The 15,905-nt window shown below is 37.9% G+C and overlaps 1 protein-coding gene across 1 annotated transcript; it reads left to right on the top strand.

Moving 5' to 3' along the window:
- The first annotated feature begins 11,891 nt into the window (after positions 1-11,891).
- On the top strand, positions 11,892-12,827 carry LOC126079381 (olfactory receptor 4S2). Its single transcript, XM_049890362.1, has one exon. The coding sequence runs from the start codon at positions 11,892-11,894 to the stop codon at positions 12,825-12,827; it is 936 nt and encodes a 311-aa protein (XP_049746319.1).
- The last annotated feature ends 3,078 nt before the right edge of the window (positions 12,828-15,905 follow it).

The following is a 15,905-nucleotide window of genomic DNA, read 5'->3' on the forward strand; positions in this document are numbered from 1 at the left end:
CTTTTCGGAACCGTTTCTGCTTTTCAGTCTTTGGTCCCCTGGAACCACAGCTGTGAATAAGATCCATTCCCATCGTCTGTCCTGACTCACTGTTTGGAGATAGAAATCAGAAAACAGAAGACACATCCTCTCTGTGTTTTTATTCTGTATGACACATTATCAGTAAACTGGGCATTATTATTTTTTATACTTTCCCTGGTGGCTCAGTGCTTAAGAGCTTGGCTGCTAACCAAATGGTTGGCAGTTTAAATCCATCAACCATTCCTTGGAAACCCTATGGGGCAGTTCTGCTCTGTTGTATAGGATCGCTATGAGTTGGAATCAACTCGATTGGCAACAGATTTTTTTTTTTCCTACCCTTTGGCTATCTTACTTAATCTTTAAAGTAGTGCTTGTATGATACGAAATAACCAGTTTCTTAAAGATAGAGGATTATATCACCTATTTGACCTTGTAGTGAAAGGGAAACAGATTATGTAATTTTTTATGTCTGAAATGCTGTAAATAAAACAATTTTTAAAACATTTTACTGAATGACAAACATAGAAAATTGCACATATCGTGTGTGCTCACCTCATTAATTTTCACAAGCTGTGTACTATCATGTAATTAGCACCCAGATCAGGAACCAAAAATTACCAGTGAGAAGACCTTCCCATCCCCCTTTGTAAGCACTATATCCCAAAGATAACCACTCCCATTATCTCTTAAGATCATAGTTTAGTTTTATCTGTTTTTGTACTTTTTGTCAAAGGAATGATGCAGATTGTACTCTTCAGTGTCTGACTTCTTGTGGTAAGTTTTATGAGACTGACTCTTGATGTTGTGTGTATTTTCTGATTATTTTCATTGATGTACAGTATCTCGTATGAATATATGACAGTTTATTCATTTTCTTAATGCTATATGTGACTAGTGCTGCTGTGAAAATGTTGAAAAAAAGCCTTTGGTGAATATATGTCTTCTATGGCTATGTTAAGCGTGTTTCATTTGTAATTAACACTTAAAAATTTAAGACAGTGATTGTGTCCTAGTGTTAATACCCTTCTCTAATATATTACTGACACAAAATAAAAGATATATAAAAGGAAAAAGAGTTATCAGTAGGAAGAATGGAAAAAAGGCTTAGAAATATGAGAAACTTCTGATATTTCTAGGATCAGTGTGATTGGGTATGGCATATGCTGATTAATTTCAACCACCCTGTCAAACACAGAAGAGTACTCAGAAATAAAAGGAGGTGGGGGGAGGAAGGGTCTAAGAAAGGTAGTTTATACAACTGAGCTCAGAAAAAATTCCCATGGATAGGTCGTCAGATTACATTAGCAAAATTAACACATAGGAAATCACCGTTGAGAAATATTATCAAATGGGATCCTTAGTATAGCATATGGAGTTGCTTGGCATATTAAGTAAAATGGGGAAAGGTCTACATTAGGGTTTTGAGAAGGAAAAAAAAAAATGTACTTCAGGGCCTCCAAATAAAAGTTCAAATGAAACCAAACCATTGCCCTCGAGTTGATTGTGATTCTTAGTGACCCTATAGGACAGAGCAGAACTACCCCAAAGGGTTTCCAAGGAGCAGATGATGGATTTGAACTGCCGACCTTTTGGTTAGCAGCCTGAGCTCTTAAAGACTGGATCACCAGGGCTCCAAATAAAGACAGTGAGTCCAGGTAAAGAAGAGACTTTATGAGTTCAGGCTAACACTCGATTTTTACACATAGGCACATGCATACACACACACACACACACACACACACATCGTAGAGAAAGGGATCTTTCCTGGGGCTTTTATTCCTGTCATAATTGCAGGATTAAACATGCTCGTATGGATAAACCTAAAATAAAAGACAACATGCTTAGTAAGCTAGCCGGTCATTGAAAAAGTGTAAGGAAATGAATTGACACAGTGGCTGCAATGATGGGCTCAAACATAGCAATGTTTATGGGGATGGTACAAGACAGGGCAGTGTTTCATTCTAAGTATTGTCACTATGAGTCAGAACCTACTTGACAGCATCTAACAACAACAATAACAAAAGAAAAAGTATTTTACTTTTTGTCCAAAAATTCTGCTCTCACAATAAAAAAAAGTGTTGAGTAAAGGACAAAATTAGACTGTAAATAGCATATTGCAGAATAGAACTACATTTATTACTGTTATCGCAAACAAAATATAGTGTGAATATGTTAATTGCATAAGTGATAATTTTAAAAACATGATATAGGATAGAGAGTCTCACAATTGCCCAATTTGTTAAAAAACAAACAACTTAAAAAAATAAAAAAAGATTAGACAGTTGATGGATATACCAGAGTAATTATATCTTAAAAAAGAATCAGCAAACTGAATTATAGATATTAATAAATTACTAAGAATAAGGAATAGAGAGGTAAGAAGATAGAAAAAGGAAAGGGACATTAAGAGACATTAGGAATAAAGTAAAAAGAAGACCGTATTCAATCATGCTCCTGGATTTTGGAAAGAGTGAAAAGAGATATTTAAAGAGGTAGTAACTCAATTTTCCAGAATCGATGGAAAAATATTTAGAAAAAAATCCACAATGAAGAAAAAGAGATATTCTTAAAAAGATCCCCAAGCAATCATGTAATTTCCGACATGGACTTTTTTATTGGCGGGAGGTGGGCAGTGATTTGGGGATTTGGGCCAGAAAGGCAGAGTAAACCCTTAGTTGACAAAGTGCAGCTGGAGGGGGAGATGATTTCCACCTCAAGATATTTTCCCAAATAACAGGGATAAGGTAAAGGTATAGTGTATCTAGCTGAAAAGGTGGGAATGGTGTTAAATTGCTTTAAAAACATCTTGTGTTTTTGAGATTATGATATAAATATCAATTTAAAGTGGACTATTATTATTATTATAGGTCAAAGGTGCATTTTTTGAAAAGAATTTTTTAGCCTGTCTTCTTATGCCTTGATGCTGATTAACAACCTGTCTGCAAATATCAGCCTTTCTTTAAAAAAAAAAAAAAAAAATCTTGATATTCGACAAGGGCCCAAAGTCCATCAAATGGGGAAAAGACAGTCTTTTTAACAAGTGCTGGCGAAACTGGGTGCCCATCTGCAAAAATATGAAACAGGACCCATATCTCACACCATACATAAAAACTAATTCAAAATGGGTCAGAGACATAAATGTGAAACCAAAGTTTATAAAGATCATAGAAGAAAAAACAGAATCAATGCTAGAGGCCCTAATATACAGCATTACAGGATACAAAACATAACAACACACAAACTTCAGAAGATAAGGGAGGTAACTGAGATCTTAAACAGTTATGCTCATCAAAAGGCTTCACAAAAAGGGTAAAAAGAGAGGTCACAGACTGGGAAAAAAAATTTGGCTATTACAAATCAGACAAAGGTCTAGTCTCTAAAAATCTACAGGAAAATCCAACATCCCTACAACAAAAAGACAAATAATCCAGTTAAAAAATGGGCAAAGAAAATGAACAGACACTTCACCAAGAGCAGTGGTGAATCTGCAAAGCATCTCACAACATGGATGAATCTGGAGGGCATTATGTTAAGTGAAATAGTTCAATCACAAAGGGACAAATATTGTATGAGATGACGATATAAAAACTCCTGAAAAAGTTTCCATACAAAAAGAAATAATCTTTGATGGTAACGAGGGAGGGGAGGGGTAGGCAATTTAAAAAAATTCTAGCCTTTTCACTCAGAGAAAGAAGAGAATAAAGAAAGAAAATCTGAATTTTGGGTTGAGTTGGAAATAATTGAAATTTTGAAATGTTAAGTTGTTGAGGAATTTTGAACAAACATACAATCCCCCAGAACCTCACCTTTCACCAATACTGAGCTTTGCATATTTCTATTACTACCTCATGCCATGGATTAGCAGTACCCTCTTTAATACTGGAAGCCAAATCATCAAAATCTTTAAGGACCAACTTAGAAAACTTAGTCTTACAATTTTGTATGTATACAAACCCTGGTGGCATAGTGGTTAAGTGCTACAGCTGCTATCCAAAAGGTCAGCAGTTCAAATCCACCAGGTGTTCCTTGGAAACTCTATGGAGCAGTTCTCCTTTATCCTATAGGGCCCCTATGAGTTGGAATCGACATGACGGCAACTGCTTTTTTTTTTTATTATTATTATTATGTATAAAGAGAGAAAGAGATTTATCTCAAGGAAATGGCTCACAGGGTTGCAGATGCTAGCAAGTCTCAAGTCCAAGGTTCACACATCAGGCGGTAGGCTTTTCCTGACTCAAGTAACTGCAGGGACTGTTGAACCCAAGATGAACAGATCAGATGGCAGGCTGCTGGCTCATAGGCTGCAGAAGCTGATGAATCCAAGATTGGCAGGTAAGATGGCAGGTAAGCTGCTAGCTCAAGTCCCAAGAACCAGAGGCCATATGACGACAAGCCGGATGCAAGATCCAAATCAAAAGCCGTAGAGAAACAAGCTTTGCCAGAAAATCCGTATGTATTGGGTATAGGTCACACCCCCAAGTAAACTCCCTTTCGACTGATTGGATGCTCATAGCAGATGTCATCATGGAGGTGATTGTTGATGTTGTTAGATGCCATTGAGTCATTCCCACTCGTAGTGACCCCATGTACAACAGAAAAAACACAGCCTGGTTCTGAGCCACTCTCACAATTGTTATGCTTGAGCCCATTGTTGCAGCCACTGTGTCAGTCCATCTCATAGAGGGTCTTCCTCTATAATGATGACCCTCTACCAAGTGTGATGTCCTTCTCCAGGAACTGATCCCTCCTGACAGCAAATCGAAAGTATGTGAGATGTAGCCTTGCCATCCTTGCTTATAAGGAGCAATCTGATTGTACTTCTTCCAAGACAGATTTGTTCGTTTTTTGATAGTCCCTGGTATATTCAATATTCTCCAGCACCACAATTCAAAAGCATCAATTCTTCAGTCTTCTTTATCATCGTTCTGACTTTCATGCACTTGAGGCAAAAGAAAAAAACACCATGGCTTGGGTCAGGTGCAGCTTAGTCTTCAAGGTGACATCTTTGCTTTTCAACACTATAAAGAGGTCTTTTGCAGCAGATTTTCCCAATGCAATTTCTTTTAATTTCTCGACTGCTGCTTACATGGCTGTTGATTATAGATCCAAGTAACATGAAATCCTTGAAAACCTCAAACTTTCCTGTTTATCATGATGTTCCTGATTGGCCCAGTTGTGAGGATTTTTGTTTTCTTTATATCGAGGTGTAATCCATACTGAAGGCTGTGGTCTTTGATCTTCATCAGTAAGTGCCTCAAGTCCTCTTCAACTTTTAGCAAGTAAGATTGTGTCGTCTGTATAACACAGGTTGTTAATGAGTCTTCTTCCAATCCTGATCCCCTGTTCTTCATATAGTCCAGGTTCTCAGATAATTTGCTCAGCATACGGATTGAATAGGCATGGTGAAAGGATACAACCCTGATGCACACTTTTCCTGACATTAAACCATGCAATATTCCCTTGTTCTGTTTGAACGACTGCCTCTTGATCAATGTACGGGTTCGTCATGAGCACAATTGTTATTGAATTCCCATTCTTCACAATGTTATCCATAATTGTTGTGATCCACACCGTCAAATGCTTTTGCATAGTCAATAAAACACAGGTAAACCTCTTTCTGGTATTCTCTGCTTTCAGCCAGGATCCGTCTGACATCAGCAATGACATCCCTGATTCCACATTCTCTTCTGAATCTGGCTTGAATTTCTGGCGGTTCCCTGTTGATACACTGCTGCAGCCACTTTTGTATGATCTTCAGCAAAATTTTACTTGCATGTGATATTAATGATATTGTTTGATAATCACCACATTTGGTGGGATCACATTTCTTGAAAAAAGACAAATATAGATCTCTTCCTGTCAGTTGACCAGGTAGCTGTCTTCGAAATTTCTTTGAGTACTTCCAGCACTACATCTGTTTGTTAAAACATCTCAGTTGGTGTTCTCTCAATTCCTGGAACCTTGTTTTTTGCCAATGCTTTCAGTGCAGCTTAGACTTCTTCCTTCAGTAGCATTGGTTCCTGCTCATATGTTACCCCCTGAAAGCATTGAATGTCAACCTATTCTTTTTGGTATAGTGACTCTGTGTATTCCTTCCATCTTCTTTTGATGCTTTCTGAGTTGCTTAATATTTTCCCCATAGAATCCTTCAATATTGCAACTCAAAGCTTGAATTTTTTCTTCAGTAATTTCAGCTTGAGAAATGCAGAGTGTGTTCTTCCCTTCTGGTTTTCCATCTCCAAGTCTTTGCACATGTCCTTACAATACTTTGTCTTCTGGAGTCACCCTTTGGAATCTTCTATTCAACTCTTTTACTTCATCATTTCTTCCTCTTGTTTTAGCAATGCGATGTTCAAGAGCAAGTTTGAGAGTCTCTTCTGACATCCATTTTGGTCTTTTCTTTTTTCATGTTTTTTTTTAATGACCTCTTGCTTTCTTCTTGGGTAATGTTCTTGATGTCATTCCAGAACTCTTCAAGGCTTTGGTCATTGGGGTTCAACACCTCAAATCTATTCTTGAGATAGTGTCTAAATACAGGTGAGATATACTCAAGACATACTTTGGGTCTCATCTACTTGTTCTAATTTTCTTCAGTTTCCACTTGAACTTGCATATGCGTAATTGATGATCTGATCTGCATTTGGCCCCTGGTCTTGTTCTGACTGATGATATTGAACTTTTCCATCATCTCTGTCCACAGATGTAGTCAATTTGATTCCTATGTGTTCCATATGTTGAGGTCTAAATGTATAGTCATCATTTATGCTGGTGAAAAAAGGCATTTCCAATGAAGAAGTTGGTCTTGCAAAGTTCAGTCATGTGATCACTGGCATTGCCTCTATCACCAAGGCCATATTTTCCAACTACTGATCCTTCTTCTTTGTTTCCAACTTTCACATTTCCATCTCCAGTAATTATCAATGTGTCCTGATTGTATGTTCTATCAATTTCAGACTGCAGAAGCTGGTAAAAATCTTCAATTTCTTCATCTTTGTCCTTAGTGGTTGAATAATAGTCATATTAACTGGTCTTCCTTGTAGGTGTGTGGATATTATACTATTACTGACAGCGTTGTACTTCAGGATCTTGAAATGTTCTTTTGATGATGGATGCAAAGCCATTCCTCTTCAAATTGTCACTCCCAGCATAGTAGTCCATATGATTGTCTCATTCAGTATGGCCAATACCAGTCCATCTCAGCTGACTAATGCCTAGGATATCGATGTTTATGCATTCCATTTCATTTTTGGCAATTTGCAATTTTCCTAGATTCATACTTCGTACATTTCATGTTCCAATTATTAATGGCTGTTTTCAGCTGTTCCTTCTCATTTTGAGTTGTGCCACATCAGCAAATGAAGGTCCTGAAAGCTTCACTCCATCCGTGTTATTAAGGTCAACTCTATTTGAGGTGGCAGCTTTTCCCCAGTTGTCTTTTAAGTGCCTTCCAACCTGAGGGGTTCATCTTCTGACACTATATCAAACAGTGTTTTGCTGCTATTTGTAAGGTTTTCACTGGCTAGACATATTCAGAAGTAGACTGCCGAGTCCTTCTTCCTACTCTTAGTCTGGAAGCTCAGCTGAAACCTGTCTGCCATGATTGAGCCCTGCTGGCATTTGAATACCCCTGGCAAAGCTTCCAGCATCACAGCAACAGGCAAACCCCCACAGTACGACAAACTGACAGACACATGGGGGTATGGAGGTGATTGCATTATAGTATATCCATCAGGGTGATGTTTAGGTCATTTAATAGCTGCCAGACTACATCATAACTACTGAACTATTGAGAATCATTACCGAGCTAAGTTCACACACAATCTTAACCATGACAGCATCTCTGTATAACAGAAACAAAACATTGCCCAGTTCTGTGCCATCTTCATGATCATTGGTATGTTTGAGTCCATTTTTGTGACTGCTGTGTGGATCCATGTCATTGAGAGTTTTCCTCATTTTTGTTGGCCTTCTCCTTTACCAAACATGATGTCCTTTTATCTTTATTAACTTACTCTCATTTTACGTATGCAGTGAATGTCATTTACCATCCAGAGATGATGATTCTCATCTGATAGTCTTCCCTCATTCATATGGCTGTCCTTTGTGCATAAGAGCCAGACATTAATACTCAGTTATTTACATGCAATAAATAACATTTTTCCTACAACATATTTTCACACATCTCCTAGATTATAAAATACTTTTTACAGTGTGGACTATAAGGAGGGTAGACTGACTTTTCCATCCAATTACCAAGTAGCTAATTAACTCTGGTAAGCAGACTAATGGGCCCCCCAAAATACATGTCCTAAACTCCAAAAGCTGTGAACATGTTGTTCTACAGGGGCAGGATTAATGTTACAGGTGGAATTAAGGTTGCTAATCTGCTCAATTTAAAATAAGGATATTACCTTGGATAAGCCAGCTAAGTCCTATGTAATCACAAGCGTTCTTTAAAGTGAAAGAGGGAGGTAGAAGAGGAGGTCCAGATCAGAGAGAGAGTTTAAGATGCTATGCTTTTGGTTTGATGATGAAGAAAAGAGGCCATGAGCCAAGAAACGCAGGTTACCTCTAAAAGCTAGAAAAGTCAAAGAAAATTGATTGGGCTTGAAATTAAGCAAGGAAAGTTTCATTTAAGTTTTTTTAAGAAGTGAAAAGATACCTGGATGTTAAAGCTCATTGTTAGGTCTGTACTGCACTCTGACTAAGGAGGAAGACTTTGGGGAAAGACTTTCCCAAAGGTCCTTAACATTTTGCATCATCCTTTTTAAATAGGCCTTAGGAGAAGTAGAAAAAGAGCATTTGTTACAAAGGATCCTGTGAAATGGCAGATTTCAGTAAGTGAGAGACAGAACCAGGACCAAGGAAGACTGACTTCTGTCAGCCATTGAGCTCTTGGAGTCAGAGACACTCTGGCACGAATTTATTCACAAGGAAATTTCCTAAGGCAGCCCTCATAATATCTCAAGAAGAGATAGAAAAATAAAGTAAGATAAGAGCTTTGGAAAATACTGGTGAGATTTTTTTTTCTTCGAAAACCAGTTTATCTATATGGAAAGTTTGTGGAAAACAATAATTCAATCAAATTTCTCTATTTTGAGCACGTTTAGTGTATCTGTAAGACTCTCTCCAGTGTAAGGGGAGAATGAAATTATTAAGATGATAATAAAGTGTCTACGCATGACTATGAGATAGGGTAGCATGAATATGAGTAAGGAATAGCCAATCAAAAGCTTTATCATTTCAAAAGGAAATGAGGGGTTATCATGTTTGAAATGCACAGAAAGGGGAGGAGGGAATTCTTTGAAATGAATATTGATTCGAGAAGAAAGCAGGATGCCTCTAGGACCTTATGATATGGACAGTGGCTGCACAATTCAGGCCTGTACCCAAATACCCAGATTTTGCTGGATAAGATGCAAGTGACATAATTCACAGTTGTCTAATACTGCTAGGATTTGAGCTCCCTTCCATCAGGCTCTCTTAGGGAGAATGATAATTATTATTTTTTAAATAGAAAGGAAAACCAAAGGGGATTCAATATGCAAAAGTAGAGGAAGGTACTTAAGCACTGAATCTGAATTATATTATTATTACCATTACTACTGTTATTATTTCTTTGTATTGCATAAGAGAAAGCACACTTGTAATGGCTACTCCAACGACTTTAATTTGTACACATGAAGACATAGCCCCATAGTTTCCTAAAAATGGACTTGCCAGCTACAATATTGCCACAAAGGAATAGCCAAGAGCACAGAGTTTAGTAAGAGCTGTAGACAGGAAACTTAATAAGAATCTTGAGGATATATGGCCTCAGGCAGACAAAGCTCCTAATGATTATCTAAGATACTGTGTAAACCTAGCCTAACTTCTAGTTAGAGAAATCATTTCTATCTATTGCTTGATTTGAGGAGGCACCATAAAAACCCCTTCAGTCAAAACAATCCCACAGACCCCTTTCCACCCTAACACTCCGGTGACCCACTAGTGTGCATGAGATTCCGTCGCTGAAGACACATCATTTAAATTCAATATTGATGTCTTCCTAAACCCATCTAAATTCTCTTTCAGTGCGGACCTCTTCTATCAATATTTAATTCTCCAGTATGAGTGATATTGCTACTCATCTTTTCACCCATACTGGTAGAACTAATATCTATCATGAAACTTGAAGGGTCAAAAGAATGCATGGAGTGGTGAGATTAAAGGGCAGAGTTCTCCCCCGCACACCTGCAACCCCACCCTTACTGGTCAACAGACGAATGATCAAAGTTCCAAAGCAAAATAAAGCCTGGGAAATCCTCAAACAGCCCGAGTTTGAAGATGAAGAAATTGGCTGAGACTTCACTTCACCTCCTTTCAAATCAAACAGGTCTTGCTTTTTCTCTAGCAGTTTTCTTTTATTGTTTTATCTTCTCTTTCTCTGCCTCCCTATCAGGGGGTTATGTGGCTCTTCCAACCCAACAGAGTAATTTCATTTCATGGTAGAAATAACTCTTAGAATTATAGAGAAGATAGGGAAATAGAAACTTTCTCATTTCACAAATAGGGAAACAGAAGCCTGGTGAAGTTAAAGATTTACCCAAGTTCGAAGCACATAGAATCTCTGTGAGTGGAAAATCAACTCAAAGGCACCTCACAACAACAACAGTACCATTATTTAAGGGTCTGGTTTGTATAGTTTTGTTCCTCTTTCTACTCCAATGCACCACTTCCTGACTGTGAAGAGCTGGAGATCAAGTAGGAGAGCATAAACACGTGCACATGAAGATCCAAATTTCATAAGAAGGAGAACCTATTGAGTTCACCCAGTCTCTACTACTCGATCTCACTGGTGACTGAGAGGTACAGGCGTGTCCATACGCAGAAGAGAAATTGCAGGCTTACGTTTCCATTTCTGTGTCAAACAAGAGGTGAACTTCTCTAGATATACAGATGTTGCCATGTCCCCAAACACAGACCAACCCGTTGCTGTAGAGTGGATTCCAACTTACGGTGACCCTGTGTATGTCAGAGGAGAACTGTGCTCCAGAGGGGTTTTTTGTTTCGTTTTGACTTGTTTTTAATTTTATTTATTTTGTTGTAGCTGTTGAGAATATATATGGCAAAACATACGCCAATTTAACAGTTTCTACATGTACAATTGAGTGACATTGACTACAGTCTTAGAGTTGTGCAGTCATTCCCACCCTCCTTTTCTGACTTGCTGCTCCCCCACTGACATAAACTCACTGCCCCCTAAATTTCCAATCTAATCTTTTGAGTTGCTGTTGTCAATTTGATCCCATAGTTCTGAAAAAAGTGTAATGTTAAAGGCAGGTTTTTTTTGTTTGTTTTACTAGTTAAGAGTTTTCATAGCTGTTTTTTATGAAAGTAGATTGCCAGGCCTTTTCTCCAAGGTGCTTCTGAGTAGACCTGAATCTGCAACCCTTCAGTCAGCAGCTGAGCATGTTAATTGTTTGTACCATCCAGTGACACCCAAATACAGGAGTTGTTTTAAAATCAAGTTTAGTACTTATACAGAATAAGAACTAAGTAAATGTTTAAAAGCAAACAGATGAATAAATCTTAATAAACAGCCAGAGAGAACAGAACTCTTGGTTCGATGGGTGATTTAAGGGCTTTGTTTGATATCTCTGGACTTTTTTTCCTCACCTAAGTGAATGAATGGACTGTTGTACGGAGGTAAGATGATCAGAATATATATGCTTCAATTTCTCTGTGTGTGCCAAACAGCAGTAAGTACCCATTTTCAACTACTGTGATTATCCACTCTTTCTGTAATAGAAATAATGCTGTTGGACCTTTTTTATTTTTTTCAGACAATTTAATTGTCTCTTGGAAACATCCTCTGCTGGACTAATTCCATGGAAAAAATAAACAATGTAACCAAGTTCATTTTCTTGGGCCTTTCTCAGAACCCAGAGGTGGAAGAAGTTTGTTTCGTGGTGTTTTCTTTCTTCTACATGGTTATTCTTCTGGGAAACTTTCTCATCATGCTGACAGTGTGTGTGGGCAACCTCTTTAAGTCTCCTATGTATTTCTTTCTCAACTATTTGTCTTTTGTGGACATCTGTTACTCCTCAGTTACAGCTCCCAAAATGATTGTTGACCTATTAGCCAAAAGTAAAACTATCTCCTATGTGGGGTGCATGTTGCAACTCTTTGGGGTACATTTCTTTGGTTGCACTGAGATCTTCATCCTTACCATAATGGCCTATGATCGGTATGTGGCCATCTGTAAACCTCTACATTATATGACTATCATGGACCGGGACAAATGTAATAAAATGTTGCTGGGGACCTGGGTAGGTGGGTTCTTACATTCCATTATCCAGGTGGCTTTGGTGGCCCAGCTACCCTTTTGTGGACCCAACGAGATTGATCACTACTTTTGCGATGTCCACCCTGTGCTGAAACTGGCCTGCACAGACACATATGTTGTTGGTGGTGTTGTGACAGCCAACAGTGGAACCATTGCTCTGGGGAGCTTTGTTATCTTGTTAATCTCCTACACTGTCATCCTGGTGTCCCTGAGAAAGCAGTCAGCAGAAGGCAGGTGCAAAGCTCTCTCCACTTGTGGCTCCCACATTGCTGTGGTTGTCATCTTTTTTGGCCCATGTACTTTCATGTACATGCGCCCTGATACTACCTTTTCTGAGGATAAGATGGTGGCTGTATTTTACACCATTGTCACCCCCATGTTAAACCCCCTGATTTATACACTGAGAAATGCAGAAGTAAAAAATGCAATGAAGAAACTGTGGGGTAGGAAGGTTTTCTGGGAGGATGATGGCAAGTAGTTTGAAGTTTTGATACTTTAAGCTGGATGATTTAAATAGAAATAATGGTTAATAGAAATCTTGGTTAATGCATCTGTGCAACAAAATCAATAATACCGACCTGGTGGAGCAGTGGTTAATAGCTACAGCTGGTAACTAAATGATTGGCAGCTCAAATGCACTAGCCGCTCCTTGGAAAACCTATGGAGCAGTTCTACCCTGTCCTATAGGGTCGCTATAAGTCGAAATCTACTCGACGGCAATGAGAATGTTTGGTTTGGTTTGCAGGGTTGTTGGGAGAAGCAAATGTCACACTGGCTTATTTTACTGAAGTAGGTATTATTTATCATTATCGTTACATTTATTCCAATATTTCATAATCAGATAACTTATGAAAATACCTAAACCAGAGAAGTGTTATTAAACTCCGAATATCATCATGATCTTACTCAGTATCATTGTTTTCTCCTCCACGTTCTTGCCTATTTTCCTTAAAGAGCAAAAGTCTGTTTAGTGTTTAGAACAGTGACTTGTACATATTAAGCACTCAATATGCATACGTTGTATGAAAAACAGCATAAGAAAACTCGCGAAGGACGCAAACTAAAGCATGCTGATGTAAGTCCTCCCAAAGCACAGATTCTTACAACTAAGCCTAGAAAGTCTGAAATGGGAAGAGAAAGGTATACAGAATGTAAAAGGGATGAAACACAAGCTTGTAAGACAAATGTTATTTTCTCATTCTCTGGTCTTGGAGGGGGAAAAGAAAATGATTTCCAGAGGACTCATTTTCTTTGCCCAAACTATGAGGTTATTGGGCAAATTTACCACCATTTAATCGTAATAGCCTATGAATATGCTGCTGTTAACTGACTCTGTTAGTTACCTGGAATCTATAGCCAGCAACCCCTGCTAATCTGAGATGACTAACAGAAAAAGCTGAAGAGACTGAATGAAAATAATCACTTGTGATGAATTGGTGACTGTGATTCAGTAAACGGTGAATACAAATTTTATCAATTTACCATGTTTGACCAAGCAGCTTTACTGAATACAGTGAATGATTTTCCACTGCTTCCTTGTCTTAACTAAGCAGGTTCCCGTCTGTGAATTTCAGAGAAACTCATTCAAGTCAAACAAACACTTTCTCATGTGAACTGAAAATTTTTCCTGGTAACACCTTTTTCCTTCACCTTGGGTTGCAACCTGGACTTTTTTTTTTTTTTTCTTGTTGCAGGTGAACATATCACTGATTTCCTGTGCTATTTCATTTTCTTTGCCACAATTCTGATTATCCGGTGATTATCTGTATCCTTCATGCCTGTTTGTGGTTGCAGGGTGTGTGTCTATGTATGTATGTGTGCATGTGTGTATGTGCAAACATTTCTCGCATTAAGGACTGTGCATTAGTGCTTAAAAAATACTTGCTGATATTGATGTGATCACAGAATTAAAGAGAAGAAACATCAAAAAGCAGCAAGACATCTAAGTTAGAAGTTATAATCAAGAAACTCTTGCCCTGAGATCATGTATATGTGAATACATGGGTATTGTCCCAGATTGGACATATATTCACTGGGTCTGGGTCTCTGTAGACCTCTATTTCCTTGATTTTAAAATGAATTCTAGATCAGTGCTTCTTGACCTTGACTGATCATTGGAATCACCTTGAGAGATATTTGAACAGATGACAGAACCTATTCAAAGAGATTCTTCCTCAGCCACGGTTAAATGTTATATAAAAATCTTTATTTTTAACAAGCTCTTCTTGGTCATTTGTATGCAGTCAGGGAACTTGGAAACACTGAGACTAGATGATATTTGATGCTCTTAGAGCTTAAGAGGCCTATGAGTCAATGAATCTAATGAGCCTTAGTTTTACATAGATGTCCCCATCTGCTCTAATAACCACAAAAATAAATAAATAAATAAATAATAACCACAACAAAGGGAGCTAAAATTGAACTGAATTTACAAAGTCGTGGAATAAATCATTGTCCATTTGATAATTTTATTCACAATACTCTTTCCCTTATTCCTTTGCAATACATGTTTGAACACTGGGGAATAGTATGATTGATATTAGGGGTCTGAGGTTCCTGAGAAGGTAGAAGATGCCAGATTCCTGACTCTTCAACAGATGGGAAGGAGCACACATGAAATATTACTCAAGCGTCCACCAGTGACTTTATAAACTTAGTCAAACCCTATCAGAGAAGCTCAGAGAACCTCCCCTCGGTTCCTTGGAAGGAAATGACCAAGAATGACGAGAACTCAGTTCTCTTCAGTTTCAGTGGGGACAAGGCAGGTCAACAATAGCATTTTATTCCATAGATTTATCATCACAACATTTTTATCCTTTATAACAGCTTTATAACCCTGCTGTCACAAGATGGGAGATGTGACTTTGACTGGAGTCTTCATTAATGAAAATAAATGACAATCTTTTTCTTTTTCCAGATGAAGAAAATAATTTATTTCTTAATGGAAACATGAAAATAGGTCTCCCTGTGCCTTTTAACCACTGGTTATACTTCTGTTTTCTGGAGCAGCCCAAAAAATTTTAAACACATTTCCATGCAGTGCTCACTTGAATATGTAAAGATATCTGTCATATTCTTCCATATTTTGTCCGTTTTCTCATTTAACATTTCCAGGAGATTAAAACATTTTTTCACATGTCAAGGTCTCCAGAATTTCACTATTTTTGTAGTGCCTGAGTGGGGATGCTTCACTTCAGTGTTTCCAGTTCTCGTATGGTAACCAATTTTTAATACAATCTAAGGAATAAAAAATAAGATAATTTTATTTGATGCAGGAGAAGAATAATAGTCACATAGGAGTGCCTGAACCCAACCTGAAGCCTGGAATGCCCAGCTTAGATCAGAAGAATGACCTCTGGCCCACAGACACATGAAAAAGAGCTTTATGATTCTTGTGTAGCCATAAGTTTTAGAATAGCTTGTTACAAAGCATTGGTGAGCTGAATGGTCAAATTGTCAAAGTAGGAATTTTCTGTCATGCTCTTAAATTCATAAAACTTTCCAAATATTTGATGAAAAGTACTTTGCCAGGATCTCCCTGGGCAGTATAGGCTGT

The sequence above is a fragment of the Elephas maximus genome, chromosome 7, assembly GCF_024166365.1.
Source record: "Elephas maximus indicus isolate mEleMax1 chromosome 7, mEleMax1 primary haplotype, whole genome shotgun sequence".
Classification (NCBI taxonomy): Eukaryota; Metazoa; Chordata; class Mammalia; order Proboscidea; family Elephantidae; genus Elephas; species Elephas maximus.